This window comes from Phialemonium atrogriseum (genome assembly GCF_030411735.1).
Source record: "Phialemonium atrogriseum strain 8032-3 unplaced genomic scaffold QBC33scaffold_6, whole genome shotgun sequence".
In the NCBI taxonomy this organism is placed as follows: Eukaryota; Fungi; Ascomycota; class Sordariomycetes; order Cephalothecales; family Cephalothecaceae; genus Phialemonium; species Phialemonium atrogriseum.
Window position 1 is genome coordinate 155,293 of NW_026848143.1, and position 15,319 is coordinate 170,611.

Below are 15,319 nucleotides of genomic sequence, written 5' to 3' on the forward strand. Positions count from 1 at the left end.
CTCATGCCGTAAAGCTTCAGGGATTCGTCTCCCACCCCAAGTCCATCGTGTCTATGGACCCCATCGTCATGATCGACCGGAAGACCCCCTCGGCGACGGGGGTCATGCCGCTCTGGCCGGAGAGGTCGCCCCAGCCGTGCGGGGCGACGAACCCGCCGCCACCGCCGCCAACGGTCGCCTCCCCCGCCATCGAGAAGCGCTGGTGGTCCGTCGCCAGCCCCGCGCCGACTCCGGGCGGCAATCCGCCAAAGGGGCCACCCGGCGGCGGCGCGCCGAAGAACCCGTTGACACCCTGCTGCTGCTGTTGCTGCCCGACCTCGGGACCCGCCATGTTGAGGTTCTGGTTCGACGGTACGGGACTCGCCTCGAACGAGTTCCGGCTGGAGCCGTTCATGCGGGCAGCGGCGGCGGCCGTCAGGCTGTGTCTCTGCTCCGAGGCCGTGCTCGAGTTGGGGGTCGGGCGGTTCGAGGCCTTGTCCGGCGAGGCGCCCGTCATGTCGTTGGTGCTGGAGCTGTCGACGTCACCCTGGACGAAGCCGTTCAGGGGCACCAGGTTGTGGATGGACATGTACGGCCCGGCTCCTACACCGTCGGCCGTCGGCAACGCCGTCGCCTGGTCGCCTGTTGCCCAGGTCTGCGACCCCAAGCCGCTCGAGCTTGGGGTCTTTGAGACCCCGGGACTAGGGCCGACATCGGCCGTCTCCGACGTGTTGGCAGGATTGCTATCGTCGTCGTATCTCTTCACAAAATTGAGTTCGTTGTGGAAAGCCATAATACCCTTAACCCCGTGGGAAGAGTCTCCCGGCACATTTTCGCATGGCGCCTTTCGGGCCAGATCGGGATGCGGGTTGGGGCTCGGCTTCGTCTAGTTAGCTTACGTTCTGATGGATGGTCCATCATAATAGATAGATATTTATGTTATATATATGACTCACGCTATCGCTGCTGCGAGGGAATGCAGACTTGAGCTTGGGTATGCGGGTTCCGAGCGCTTCGAGATCGACGTCTAGCTGGACAAGGAAAGACTCGGTAAGAGGATTCCTTCGCTTCAGCGCATTCATCGCTAATAGGAGGAATCGGAGGGAGTCTGCGGTCTGGCCGTCGTCGGGGCTGCTCTTGAGGTACTGAACGAAAACGCGAGCAGCAACATAGAGGCAGAATGAAATAAAAGGATTCATCTGCAGGCAAAACATGTCAGCTGTGTAACCTGGGCGAGCCAAGGGGTTTTTGATTTGGGTACACACCGCTGCGAGGTCCACATGTGAGATCATTCGCATCACGCTCGCAATTTCGTTCGCCGCACTGATGCAGCGGATCTTGCTCTCGGCGCTCACCGAGGCAGGCAACTTGTTCTTATCAGCCTTGAAGATGGCGGCTTGGTGTAGGCATATGGTCGACGTGTGTATGCACATGTTGGTGAAGATGGCGTTGGGGTCTCCAAGACCGGCGGGGACCTTGAGGGACTCTGGAAGGCACAGAGACGTGTTGAGGAGGATGTTATCCATGTTCCGATGCCGCTTCCAGAACTCGCCCTGGAGGTCGTGGTCCCGGTCCCCTGCGTCTGGGCGGTGCAAGTGGATGAGATTCCGGCCGAAAAGACAGGCCATAAGTACGACACTACCAAATGAGGACAGCTTCCCGGCTCCCGAGTGAGTCATGGCTTCCTCTAAAGACTGGTTCTCTTCCGGCCGACTCAGCTCGAAGGCTTCATCGGACACGGGGAGGTTCGTCAGTATGTCCTTTTCATCGATCGTCATAGCCCATCCGGTGCCGATGCTCGCATATCGGTCCTCGCAAAATGCCATCCAGAAAGTTCGCCGCCGCTCTTCTCTCTCGGTCCAGTCCCGAGCCACCGGCAGGCACTGTTTTACGTCAAGGCCGGCATTGTCTAGCCGGTGAAGACCAATCCTGCAAGAAAATAAGTACAAGGTCCAAACGGTGCGACTGGAAGAGGCCACCAAGAACCCAGGAGCGCATATTGAGTAAGGTTGGTTACTTACATCTGCGATAGCCGAACCGCCGAACCTGTACTCATCCAGGCGCGGGGAAAGTACATCATCTTGAACTCGTACGAGGCGAGCAGGATGTGCGTCTGGGCGTGGGCGACGGAGATGATCTGCTCTCCAAAACCCTTGATGTAGTCCGACTCGACATACTTGCGAGCGCGTTGATAAAACAGGTCCTTGAGGTCAAGGTACTTGTCGGTGACTGAGCAGGCCAAAGTCCACATGGCGTAGCGCAGACAGACAGGCGGCCGTTGAGCGGGTGCCCTACCACTGCAGTCAGAGTCGGAACTGGCGCGGAAAGGCAGCGAGCACTAGAAAAGTCATATGCAAACTTACAGGTTCATGGCTGTGAGATACCTATATTTGTGGATCATAGGCACTGACGCGTGTATCTTCTCAAAGTAGATCTGGTGGCTGAGGGCGGTCGTTAGCTTCATTATCGTCCGGGCCGGCACCAGATCAGAGAAAACGTACAGCTCATCAATGGTTTCTTGAGGTGGTAGGGGCTCTTCCAGACCCAGTCCGATCATCTCCCAAGTGAAGTTGCTGCCCATATCGTTCATGTTCATGGCCATGTTACCATTGAAGTTGAAATCGTCCCTCGGTACGTTCTGGGGCGAGTCGGCATTGAAGCGCCACCGGTCCATATCCCTTCCGCTGGCGATGCCAATCGAAGGATCCGTGACGGTGAAAGTTGCTGTCGCGGCAGGATGTTGGTTCTGCTTCGCCTTCCCGTCGGCGACTATGGATGCCGAGTTGGAAGAAGGGTCGGGACTCGTCGCCCCGATATCCTGCCCCTTCAAGAGCGTCTCGACTTGCTCTACAAGCATCGTATTAGCGGGTTGCCCTGACAAGGCGACTGACGGGGGCTTCTGCGGTTTGCATACTCAGCCGTTCCTCCAACGCCTTCACATATCCCCTCTTAGGGCCGCTCTTCTTCCGAACCTCGTCATATGAGCAGCTGTGTCCGAGTCTCGAGCAAGTGCTGCAACTCGGTCTGATGCCGTCGCACTTCAGCTTCCTCTTCCTACAAACCGCGCACGCCAGGCGCTTCGGCTTCGGCACGCTCGAGTTCGCTCCGCCTCCCTCTGCTGGTGCCGCCTCTCCGCCAGGCAGGCTTTGGGCGTTGGGGTCGGAGACCATGATGGTATCTGAGGCGTCGTCTGATGATCGCGACATCGAACCGGGCAGATGGTCCCGAATCCGACCCGGCGCCGGGCTATCGGGGGCGCAAGAAAGAAGAACGACGTGGGTGGTGGGGGAGCTTGGGCGAGGCCTGGAGCCGGGCAGCGCTGCGGACAGGGTAACAGGTAGAGATATATCTAGGCAGAGCAGGCTTGCTCAAACAGTGCAATGATGGTCCTAGTTGCTCGTCGATGTCTCTTGGTCGTCAATTCGATCGCGATAGTTGGGTAAGCGAAGTGGATTAGACGTCGAAGAGCAGCGCCCAATTTTCCTTTCAGCTGCTCGGATCTACACTAGAATGTCATTGTTAATTGGTTGGTGCCATGTGAGAAAAAAGGGCATGTCTAGGTAAGGTTGCGCCCCACAAGATCCTCAGGTGAAGATCAGTTCAGATGGGGGGGTTCAGGTTCAGGATCCCAAGTTGCAGTATAAGGCCGAGGCGCAAGATTGATGTTCGAATTAGTCAATGGCGGACAAGGTTGTGTTACGAGGCAGCACTGGGGATAACGTGGTTCACCATGCAGACTACCACCCCTTTCCCCTTTTAGGCAACGCCCTCCAAAAGCTACGTACTGTGTACACAAGCGAAATCTCAAGCTCATCCTTCTTTGCGGTCATCGCATTCTCTCCAACTAGAATGCCAAAACGGCGCTGATCCCGACAGTGCCCAGCCTCGATGTGGTATGGTGCCAATGTTAGCCCTACGGGCGCCACTTTTCAGTCACCCGCCGTGTTAAGCCAATTGGATGACCAGTGACGCACCCCATCTTGTCGGGATTAAAATGGATTATTAATAGAACATGTGTCCTTACCCGCCTGCTTCCACCGACCTGGATCAGTCGTTTTTATCTGATCTCCAGAGAGTGCACATCTGTACCTAATCTCTGCTCCCTATGCGTACCTTTACCTGAATGCAATGGAAGTCTTGGAGGTACCAACTGTTTTCGTATCTACCCAACCGAAACGAGGGTCTCGAGACGGCTTCCAGTGCTTTTCCTACCACCTGGCTTTTCATGCCTGTCTGTGTTTCTCGCTTGTCACCGACTCTTATTCGCTGAAGTGGTTATACTATTAGACGTGCCATCGGCTCCTGGCGAACTTCCATTCTTGGAGACGGCAGGTAATGCGCACATACCTACGCAGTACACAGCCTCACTTCCATGAGTCTGTGACCCGGCCTCGGCAGCTCGCACTCCCCAAGATCGGCGTGTAATTGCACCGTGCTGATGATCTCGGCTCATGACATCGCATGACTGTGTGGACAGCGTGTACACCAGGTGGCTGGCGGCTGCCAATATTAGACGTATCACCCAACCTCCTTCATACTTCAGCTTCACTCCTATCGAAGAGGGTCGTAGTTGTTGACCGCTATCTATGAAATACACTAAATCCCGTCGTATGATAATACAATAGGTGCCAATACCCATGCATCAGTATTTCCCTCCCGCATCTACACCGACGATGCGTAACCCTCCAACATCACTATATGCTAGGCAATACCTTGTAGGTGCCCACGCAACGACGGGACATGGGCCAGCCGTCTTAAAGCTGTGAACATGGTCTCCGGTTTCGGCATGAGTGACCTCCAGTCCAGCACCTATTATGAATGTCAGCGACCTCTCCTTTTCTCTTGTGCATCGGCAAGAGGATAGGGGTATAAGTGGCGGGAGATACCTTCGTCGCTACCCCCTACTACGAAGCTACCATCGAAAGTAAAGCCTGGCAGGTTAATCAGCTTGCTCATGTATATCCACAGAGGGAGTAGAGTGTAAGAGGTTGCGGAACAGAACCTACTGATGCTCCTCACAGGTCCAAGCATCCTGGTAACGGTCCTCTGGCAGAGCCAGTCCGTGGTGTCCCAGAGAGCAATGATGGAGTCGGTTCCACCAGTAGCGAGATAGCGCCCCGTTGGTTGCAGCTCTGCCGTAACGCAGGACGAGGTGTGTCCAGTTAGCACGAACTCATCCGACTTGCCTTCTTCCATGGGGTGGTTTAGGCGCAAAACTGGTTCGAAGTCCGGATATGAGAGTATCCGCGTCGTCCCCTCGCCCGTGGTGACAAATATTTTCTTTCCACTCCAACAGAAAGCTACCTGGTTCGTTTGGACCGCCTGTTGATGAGAAGGGAGAGGAGTTGACTGGTTTGGAGAGAGCACGAAGAGGTTGTTGCTCTTATTCCCCACGATTAATGACTCGCCATCTGGCGCCCATACCAACGTGAAAGCGTCGCCCAGGCCCTTGACCTCATTCACACAAGCCTTGGTCCTGACATCCCAGAACTTGACGACCCCGTCATCGCTGACGCTGCAAAGCTCTGCGTCCTTGACAGGGTTAAATGCGACTTTCTGTATTGAGGCCATGTGGCCTTTGAGTTCTGTTGAGAACCGGGCATTGGGTTTCTCAGGGTTCCCTATGCGATTGAGGACGTGATTAGTGGCAGACCTGGCATCGGGCTTTCCTTTTTCCTTTAGATATGAACCGGATGCCTATCTAGGGGAGGATCAGATATGAGGACCTACAGACACGCAGGGTCTTGTCTGAAGCTCCAGTGGCAATCAAATTACCCAGAGGGTTCCATGCTATTGATCGAATGCTAAGACTCAACACATTAGTATGTTAGACATTAGAAGGCGTTGACGAACTCGAACTAGCTCAGTTTATTCAGACTAAATCACCTCACCTGCTGGGAGTCGCCCCCCTGGACAAGGCGCTGGGATCATGGTAGGGCTGGGGTTTGAGGGATCCAAAATAGCCAGAGAACCTCTCTTTCGAGAGGCTCTGTCGAGGGCGTAACAGGAGGGGTGCCATGGAAGTAATGGCGCGATATATCTCCACGAATATGGGGAGGCAGACGCCCCGTTCTCAACTGCTTCTCTCCTCTCAATCTCAAGTGTCAAGTGCAAGGCTGACACCAGACAGTGTGGCGTCAAGACTTTGCAACAGTGGTTTCTCTTGTGCAGCCTGAAAGGGTGTCCTATACTCCGTATATAAGTCGAGTAGAGTAGTAGGTAAATAGAGGAGACAAAAGGGCAGACAATCTAACCAAAAGTTAAACCAAGACAGACAAAGAAAGAGCTGAGTGGGGGGGGGTTTGGAGTTATTGGAGGCTCAATTGTTCGAGTTTCCAGGTGCGGCAAGTCCCGGCCTGGGACTGAGCTGCCCCACCAGCCAGGTGAGGTGCCCCTGCAGCGGGAGATGTCCAGTGGGCTGCTGCTACCCATACCTTAGCTCCTAACCTATGATGTTCCAGCCCTCCAGCTCCGCCATCGCATCTCGGCCAAGATACTCGACTTCGGAGAACTGACAAAGAGGCAACAGCATGAATTGAGCCCGAATTCATCAGGGATTCCCTCCGGCCCATGCGACTGAAGCCGCCTTGAAAGTGTCGGCTTCAAAGAGCCATGTACTGGCCCGTTGGCACTCCGCGAATCTATGCGACGAGCACTAACCTTGGCTCCAACTCCAACCTCAACCTGGTCGTCTCCCATGACGGCCTCCAGTCACCAGGCGAACAGCAAGATGCGAGATCCGAAAAGTCACCATTTCTTTCACCCGATGCCGGCTCAGGTCGCGATGCCCTGGGTCTCCCAACCACGCCAACCACCCCGATGACCCCGGCAACTCCCCTGACTCCGGACATCAGATCTGTCGAACATGACTACCACGATGAGAGGAGCCCGAGCCCCCAGGTGTCTTCCACCACTGCGACAGCTACCATTCCCCTAAAGGAGCCGATCCTCGCCCTTCGAGTCGCCCGCCCCGGCCACATCTTTGCCGTCATCACAGCGACGTCTATGACCATATGGCAGACCAAGGTATTTCATTCCCCTGACTGGTCCACCTCCCGGCGCCTCGTCATCAATGCATATCTATACTGACAACCTTGAAAGCCTGCAGTAATACTGGCAGTTGTTGTGCGTTCCGAGTCATCTCTACAGTCGTACGGCACCAATGTCAACCTCCTCCTACGCCCCGATTCAGCTATCTTCGTCGTACATACAAGCCAGGGCTACCTAATCACCTACTCTCTCGCCACAGACACCGATTCCCAAGTCTACAAGCCGCACTTTTTCAACCATACAAATGTCCAGAGAAGACGACAGACCCATATAGGCGGGCCAGGCCAGGTCGCTCCCGAGCAGATACTCTGGGGTCCCGGGGAAGGCTCAGGGGTCCGGGATATCAGCGTGCGGTTCCGGATGGTGATCAAGGTGGATGCTGGAATCGAGAGTGCCTTGGCCCTAGACAACGAGCTAGTTGTGGCGACACGCAAACCAGCAGCTGTGCAGTGCATCCGGTGGACACCCGACAGCTCTGGCAGCCAGACAAGCACCGAGCTCCTCAGTCGCATGACCTGGTTGGACAAGAAGGTCACTGTAGAGGAAATGACCCACGACCGGCCAATGAATCTCTTGACGTGGATCACCAGCGACGGCAAGGCGTATGCTGTCCAGAGAATCGTTGCGGAACAGCCAACCGGCGAGGCCAATGAAGCGCCGGATCCCAAGAAAATGTTCAAGGGGTACTGCTTCCATGTCCCGCAGGACCCTCAGGAGCATGCCGTACGGTGCATCATCAACGCGCGGTTCTCGCTCATCGCCGTAGGCTGCGAGGATGGCACTATTCGCGTCTACTCGGCAAGGGATTATTCCGGTAATATTCCTTCTTCCCATGTCCACAAACTCACGGTATCCCGGTCCACATCGGGCAGCCTCTCGACGGTCAGCTACACTCCCGACGGCTGCTGCCTCTTTGCAGGCTACGAGAAAGGCTGGGCAACTTGGAGCGTCTATGGCAAACCGCTCAGTACGAGCTTCAGCGCGGATAATGCTGTCGCTTCTACTAACGGCGAAGAATGGATCTCCGGGGTGGTAGACGTCGCGTGGGTTGGCGGCGCCAGCGAACTCCTGCTCGTGAGCAGGTCTCACGAGGCCATCTGGCTCCTCGAGATGGCACGCAGTGCTGTCACCGGCTGTTACAGCTCTGCGAACCTCTTCCGGACCGTTCTCCAGACGACCTCGAGTCTGATGATATACAGAGGTTACGACCTACCGGATCTGACTTCCATCTCTGCCGAACCTTTTCTGTGGCACACTGCCAGGATTCCGGCGAACTATCTGCTGAACCAATGGCCCATACGATGCACGGCGATCTCCCCCGACGGTAGGTATGTCGCGGTGGCTGGACGGCGTGGCCTAGTGCACTACAGTATCAATAGTGGCCGGTGGAAGACATTCGGCAACGGAGCCATGGAAAACGAGTTCCAAGTGCGGGGTGGGATGTGTTGGTATCAGAATGTTCTGGTGGCAGCGGTCGAAGCCAACAGAGCCTACGAGATCCGGCTGTACTCGAGAGAGGCTGCCCTTGATGCCGCCACCGTGCTACACGTGCAGCCAATGCCGGCACCAATCGTGCTGGTGACGCCCTCTGGGGAGGACTCTTTACTTGTCTACACCTATGACAACCTACTATACCACTTCGTCTTTGCCCCTGCGGCAGGGTCCTTGAAGCTGGTCCAGGTTGGCCAGATAGCCTTCCATGGCATAGTACGATCACCGGCTAGAGTCCGGGGCTTAAGCTGGATACTTCCGGAGAGCCAACTTGCAGACGGCGACCCGTCACAGGACGTGGCTGTTGCATCGGTGCTGTTCCTGGTCGACGGTAAGCTAGTCTTACTTCAGCCGTCCGTCAACGGTGAGGGCGGCTTAAAGTACGACATGCGCGTCATCTCCCAGAACGTCGAATACTACGTAAGTATGAGAGACCAGCCCTTCGTCGGCCCCGCGTCGAAGCTTCAGGGCCCCAGGGGTCCCGGATCGGAGCAGCAGGCCTTGCAGAACTCGTTATGGATATTTGACGGCGTAGAGTTGAAAGCGTGGACAGACATGGGCGCTGTTCTCAAGGCAATATCCGAAGAATCAACTCGGGAGCTGCCACCAACCATCTCGATTCCCGTCGACTTTTACCCACTCTCTAGCCTTCTCGGGAAAGCAACGGTGCTAGGCGTTGAGACAGACCTTGTCCAGCGCCGCGATGTCAGCTTTTCCTTCTTCCGATTCTCCATCAGGGTTGGTTCCCTATTTTACACTTCTCTCCTGAACCGCTCCTAACACGCAAGATATAGACGCATCTGTTCCTCCCGGAAATATTGCGCTTCTATCTCACACAGAACAAGGCCTTGGAAGCGCTGCAACTAGCACAGCAGTATCAGGATCTCGAGTACTTCGCTCATGCCCTCGAGATCCTCTTGCACCAGGTGTTAGACCAAGAAGTCGATGCCGACCCACCACCAACCCCTGAGGAAGCTATCCTCCCGCGGGTTCTCTCTCTACTTTCGTCTTTCAAGGAATACCTTGACATTGTGGTCCAATGTACGCGCAAGACCGAGGTGCGATCTTGGCGCACCCTCTTCGCCTACCTTCCGCCGCCCCAGGAGCTCTTCGAGGAGAGTCTCCAGCGCGGGAGCCTGAAGACGGCCGGCGGGTACCTACTTATCCTGCACACTTTTGACGAGCTGGCCACGGCAAGCGAACAAAGCGTGCGATTGTTGAGCAGAGCGATGCGGGAGGAAGATTGGGAGCTGTGCAAGGAGCTTGCGCGCTTCCTCGCCGCCCTCGACGAGACGGGGAATACGCTGCGAGAGGCGCTCGAGATGGTCAATGTGAGGACGACGCAGGACGTTGGACTCGAATTGGGAAACGGGCTCTTCACAGGCAGACTCGAGGTCCCGTCGAGGAGCGTCAATGGATCCCCATCCAGCAGCACCCTGGGTCCGGGGTCAAGGAGGAGCGCCGCGTCCGACTCGGACTCTGAAGGGCAGTCGAACAGCGAGACCGGCAGTGTTGTTTCGAGCGGCCGCTCTGAGGGCAGGAGTGCCTGAGAGGTGCTTGGCCTGATTGGAAAGGAGAGGCATTGGAGAACGAAAGACTAGATCCACCTTTGAAGATATCCATGCCAAATGGTACATACGTAGTACATTTACTGTGAATCCATTTCGTACTACCTATGTGAGAATGGCCCGCCGTAGGAGGATCCTGTAACGCAGGAGCACCTAGGTACCTTCAAGCAGCCCCGCTCGCCCCTCTTTTCGGTCCCTGCCCCTCATCAAGCTCCACCAGGCGCAAAGCTGGGGAGGGGAGCTTGACACTCGGTAAAGCAGCAAGCAACCTAGAACCGATTTGCAAGGGAGCCATGGATACGTCGTTTCCCCTGTCCCAACACCCCAACGCACATCGGCAAATCCAATATCACGAATCGTCCTTCCAGCGCAATAGCCTGCCAGGGCTGCCCGGCGTGGAAGTCGCAAACACGGAAACAGTCTTCCATCACGACCTACAGTCCTTCCAGCACTCGTACAACCCCGCCAGCCAGGCATCTCCTGCGGCTCCTGCTGCTGCTACTTCTGTTACCGGGCCCAATGGGGCAGTCAACGGCGGCTTTGGGGTCGATGATGCCGAGCCGGCCCTCGCCCAGCCATCGCAGTCATTGCCTCGGCTGAGGAATCACCAAGGAGAGCAGCTGCAGTCATCCCGAAAACACCTTCCACGCGAGCAACAAGCCACCAGCCAGAACGACCAACGGCGGCAACGAACGGGGCCTCAACAGCAGCTGGAGCAACATGCCGGCAATGTACTCGACGCCACTAGCCACAGGCAATGTACCGTCCTCCCCCAGGAGGGATTGGACGATATCCCGGACGGCCCGCCCCGGCCAGCTTTGGAGGACAAGGCGCAAGGGTTGGGCTCTCTCACACCCCGTGTCGAGGAGATGGCGTCGCACCCTAGTGGTGGAGACGAGGATGATGGCGCGAATACAGATGGCCAAGCGGGCGCCAAGTTCGTCCTGGACCCCCCGAATCTGGCTAGGTGGAGACAGAGGCTCTTCGATCTGGAGGAGATGGTGGCTCTGGACCAAGAGGAGTAAGTTTACCTGACCCTCCCTGACCACGCAAACCACCCGGACACCCATGCTAAATCCCAAAACCTCAATCCAGGTTCGAGACGTACTTCCCGCACGTCGACAACGTCTACTCGCACCGCTCGACGCAGCGCTACAAGCGCAAGCCCTTCGTCACGCACTACTGGGATTGCCGCATGAAGGGCCGGCCGCCGGGCACACCCAAGAGCGACGACCCAAACAAGAAGAAGCGCAAGCGCCAGGCCCGGCCCCGCGACCTCTGCGACGTCAAGATCAAGATCACCGAGTACTTCCCCGGCGCGGTCGTCAGCGCCGCGGACCTGGGCGGCTCCCCTTCCTCGTCGTCCTCCCCGTCCTCCCCGTCCCCGGCGGTCCGCGAGGCGCTGACGAGGGGCGTCGCGGCGCGGCGGCTGTGGACCGTCCAGAGGGTCAACGGGAACGGGACCAACGGGGCCGGCGACGGGAAGCTGGCGGTGCACCAGCACAGCCTGGACAAGAGCGACGAGATCAAGAAGAGCAGCGTGCAGAGGTGGGTGGCCGCCCGGGAACGGGACGCCAGGAAGGGCAAGCAGAGGGCGCCGCCCGGGTGGAGGGCGACGGGGAGCGCGGCGGCGACGGCGAGGAGGCATGCTAAGGAGTCGGACCTCAAACTTTATGCTTCGTGCTTTTGGTGAGTTCTAGCCGGGCTTCTTGGGTTTTTGGAGCTCTTGTTCTATTTCGCCCCCTTTTTGAGGCGTTGATTGCTGACGGGTAAATCTCCCCAAGCCCCTTCTCCCAGAGGGTATGGATCGCGTTAGAGGCAAAGGGGCTCCCTTATCAGTACTGCGAGACGGATCCTTTCAGGAAACCGAAGCCTACTCAGCTTCTCGAGGCAAATCCGAGGGGGCTCGTCCCTGCCATCCGCCAGGGGGAATGGGCTTGCGGCGAGAGCGCCGTCATCCTTGAATACGTATGTACATGCTTCTCTCGGTTGTATTGGACGCGATACCGAACAGCGCAAGCTAATTTTGTCTCAGCTCGAGGAACTGGACAGTACAGTCCTATTGCATCCCACCGACCCGAGGTTGAAGGCAAACTGCCGGCTCTGGATTGACTTTGTAAGTAGCATGCATGCTCCTGGTGACTTGCCAAATATTCAAATATTCACATTTTTCAGATCAATACAAAGGTAGTCCCGTCATTCTACGGCCTTCTGAACGCAACAGATCCGGATCCACAGAGTAAAGCCATCGAGAAGCTACAGCGAGACATTACTGCCCTTGTCCAGGCCGCAGACGAAGAGGTAAGTCAGATTTGGGACATGCGTCCTTCCCGGAAGTGTCCTTATTCTTACGGTCTCATCCAAGGGGCCGTTCTTTCTGGGGGATCACATGTGTCTCGTCGATATACACTTCGCTCCGTTCGCGCTCCGCCTGACTCGCATCCTCCAGCCCTCCAGGGCGTGGTACCCCGCACCGCCGGATTCGCGATGGCAGCGGTGGATCGACGCGATAGAAGAGAACGCCCACGTCCGGAATACCATGAGCGCGAATAATCTTTATAGAGATACACTAGATCTCTTGATCCAGGGGTGCCAGTCGCAGGCGGAATAGGGGGTAGGTGATATTTACGGGTTTGGTAAATGTTGGAAACATAGATACCCCAAGCTCTGTATTTATTTATTTTTCAAGTGTTTGCAACAAGTTTCTCGGTTTTGTTAGTTGTTATGCTGTATTGAATCAATCATATCAAGGGGCTAGCGGGTTCAGGAGTGAATGCGAGGGTGCTCTTACGGAAAATACCACAATAATTCGGCTGTTGATGTGAATCAAACTGGATTCACAATCTATTTATGCAGACTGGGGTTGGAATTTTAAACTTTGCCCAAAGAACGGGACAGACAGGTAAACAAACATTTTACTGTCTGGTTTGGTACTTCTGTCGATGTTGCGACTTCTTGAAGGTCACTTCGGATGTACAGTACTCGTAGATCCTCAGGCCAACCCAGCGGCCCCCAGTCTGGGCCTCAAAATTAATTTTGGCCTTCCCACCAACAAGAGCCTCCACCGAGGAGCATTGCCCCCCACCAAAAAGCAACCTCGAACCTCACCAACTGCATCACACAATCTCAACCCCGCCATAGCCATCCGACCAACGATCCGACCGACGATAAATCGTGCGTCGGACGCAACCTTACCTTCAGTATTAACCTTTCCTTTCCTGTCTGTGTGTGCCTTCCTCAGTTACAACGACATGGACGACTTTGTGAGCGAATCGGATAGCGACTATACCAGCTACTGGCGCGATTGGGTAAGTTGTGGACTCGGGCAGGCTGAGAAAAGCTCCCACAACAACACATATAGCCCCCCTTCCCTTCTTCTCCCCGCCGTCGCTCTTCCGGTTCAATTTCTCTGACGCGGGCGCCTCGATCGCCACTTTCTTAGTTTATATCCTCTCGGGGCAACGAATACTTCTGCGAGATCGACGAAGAGTACCTGACAGACCGATTCAACCTGACCGGCCTGAACGTCGAGGTTCAGTACTATCAGTATGCCCTGGACCTGGTCACCGACGTCTTCGATCTGGACTGCGACGATGAGATGCGCGAGACGATAGAAAAGTCGGCTCGCCATCTCTATGGCCTTGTACATGCGCGCTATATCGTCACGACCCGAGGGTTGGCAAAGATGGTAAGGGCCCCCCCCATCGTCCTTCTTCCCCCACAAGAACACCCACCCCCCCCCCAAATAAAACTGCTACAAGAAAGCTGACCCCCATCCATAGCTCGAAAAGTACAAAAAGGCCGACTTCGGCAAATGCCCCCGCGTGCAGTGCCAGAGCCACCCTCTCCTCCCAATGGGCCTGTCGGACGTGCCCAACCTGCGGCCGGCGAAGCTGTACTGCGCGCGGTGCGAGGACGTGTACAACCCAAAGTCCTCCCGGCACGCGGCCATCGACGGCGCCTACTTCGGCACCTCGTTCCACAACATCATCTTCCAGGTCTACCCTGCCCTGATGCCGGCCAAATCGGTCGCCCGCTACGTCCCGCGCGCCTACGGCTTCCGCGTCCACGCCGCCGCCGCCCTCGTCCGCTGGCAGGCCGCGCGCCGCGACGAGATGAGGCGTCGGCTTAGGCGGCTGGATGTCGAGAGCGGGTTCCGGGAGGGCGAGGGGGAGGACCTCGACGGCGGCGACGGGGAGGAGGATGAGGAGGCGGAAGAGGAGGAGGAGGAGGAGGAAGACGTTGGGGATGGGGAGCTCGTCATGGATGATGCTGCTGCCGCTGCCGCTGGTGCGGGTGCGGGTGCGGGTGCTGTTGCTGCCGGCGCCGGCGGCGGTGGTGGGGGAGTGGCGGACCTGATCATGAAGCGGTCTGGTCTCGGCGACGCCGGCACCATCGCGTGAGAACCGCCGCTGTGTGGTCCGTTAGGCCCCCCTGGTTTTCAAGAATGGTTTTCTGATCATGGGTGTTCTCTCTTTCCATCTCGCAGAGAACAACCCCACCCTCTCTCCTCCGCATGGTTTGGCGGGAGCCCATTGTTGAGCGAGCACATCCTCGCGGGATCCCGTTTCTGTCGGTCTTGTCCTGCAGAGGCCGGTTTGACGCACAAACGTCCACATTATTGTTTTTCGCTTCGTGGATACCACATATTAGGGGACACTTGGCTTTTGCGCTTTACGACTCTGGCGTTGGAGGATGGCAGGCGGCGACGAGGTGTTCAAAGTTTGGAGGAGGGAAGCCGGGACGTCGCTAGCTGTTTACGCATAATGACATAGGTAGTATCGAGCAGTCTGTACTGGCCGGCATAGATAGCAATGGCATTACAAAGCAGGGAAAAGAATGGCCGTCGTGACTCGGAACTCGGAGCCTGGCCTGACCTGACCTGAATATTTCGAACTCGCATCATCTCCGTGGGACAATCAAATCTAATGGAGAGGGTATTGCGTCACTGCCTAGAAACGGAACATGCTCGTCATCAACAAACCCCCTATTATTATATTTAGCCGAACCCGTGTTCAGCATCCATATCAACTCTCAAGCCATTGCCCCTCCAAACGCCAGCCTTCGATAGCCATTACACCTTTTGTGTGTCTTGCACACCATCCTCGACAACCACTTCAGAAAGGAAAGAGGGGTGTAAGATAAGGCAGCAAAGTGCGTAAAATAAACGGGATCAAACAAGTCAACGCCCTTTTTCTTTTAGCCCCAGCAATGTCTGGTACTCAACGGCA

General features: G+C 56.4%; 5 protein-coding genes across 5 annotated transcripts; 3 read left to right on the plus strand and 2 right to left on the minus strand.

Annotated features, from left to right (window-relative positions):
* Positions 1-5: 5 nt before the first annotated feature.
* Positions 6-3,379, minus strand: QBC33DRAFT_319686 (transcriptional activator protein acu-15). The gene is made up of 7 exons (XM_060423576.1): positions 2,894-3,379; positions 2,481-2,826; positions 2,343-2,420; positions 2,001-2,270; positions 1,245-1,908; positions 936-1,178; positions 6-859 (listed from the first exon to the last, which is right to left on the minus strand). The coding sequence occupies exons 1-7, from the start codon at positions 3,183-3,185 to the stop codon at positions 17-19; spliced, it is 2,736 nt and encodes a 911-aa protein (XP_060285652.1). The 5' UTR covers positions 3,186-3,379; the 3' UTR covers positions 6-16.
* A 1,103-nt stretch (positions 3,380-4,482) lies between these two features.
* QBC33DRAFT_530742 (WD40-repeat-containing domain protein) lies at positions 4,483-6,296 on the minus strand. Its single transcript, XM_060427256.1, has 5 exons — positions 5,871-6,296; positions 5,710-5,783; positions 4,986-5,600; positions 4,866-4,910; positions 4,483-4,788 (listed from the first exon to the last, which is right to left on the minus strand). The coding sequence occupies exons 1-5, from the start codon at positions 5,996-5,998 to the stop codon at positions 4,622-4,624; spliced, it is 1,029 nt and encodes a 342-aa protein (XP_060285653.1). The 5' UTR covers positions 5,999-6,296; the 3' UTR covers positions 4,483-4,621.
* Positions 6,297-6,420: 124 nt separating this feature from the next.
* Positions 6,421-10,226, plus strand: QBC33DRAFT_319978 (RAB6A-GEF complex partner protein 1). The gene is made up of 3 exons (XM_060423580.1): positions 6,421-7,005; positions 7,081-9,258; positions 9,315-10,226. The coding sequence occupies exons 1-3, from the start codon at positions 6,592-6,594 to the stop codon at positions 10,068-10,070; spliced, it is 3,348 nt and encodes a 1,115-aa protein (XP_060285654.1). The 5' UTR covers positions 6,421-6,591; the 3' UTR covers positions 10,071-10,226.
* QBC33DRAFT_320009 (uncharacterized protein) lies at positions 10,227-12,865 on the plus strand. The gene is made up of 6 exons (XM_060423581.1): positions 10,227-11,109; positions 11,184-11,777; positions 11,873-12,056; positions 12,124-12,204; positions 12,264-12,389; positions 12,454-12,865. The coding sequence occupies exons 1-6, from the start codon at positions 10,382-10,384 to the stop codon at positions 12,697-12,699; spliced, it is 1,959 nt and encodes a 652-aa protein (XP_060285655.1). The 5' UTR covers positions 10,227-10,381; the 3' UTR covers positions 12,700-12,865.
* A 474-nt stretch (positions 12,866-13,339) lies between these two features.
* QBC33DRAFT_556739 (putative casein kinase) lies at positions 13,340-14,491 on the plus strand (the record flags this gene model as incomplete). Its single annotated transcript, XM_060429747.1, has 3 exons — positions 13,340-13,396; positions 13,531-13,776; positions 13,871-14,491. 3 exons carry the CDS (start codon positions 13,340-13,342, stop codon positions 14,489-14,491), a joined length of 924 nt encoding a protein of 307 aa, XP_060285656.1.
* Positions 14,492-15,319: the final 828 nt, after the last annotated feature.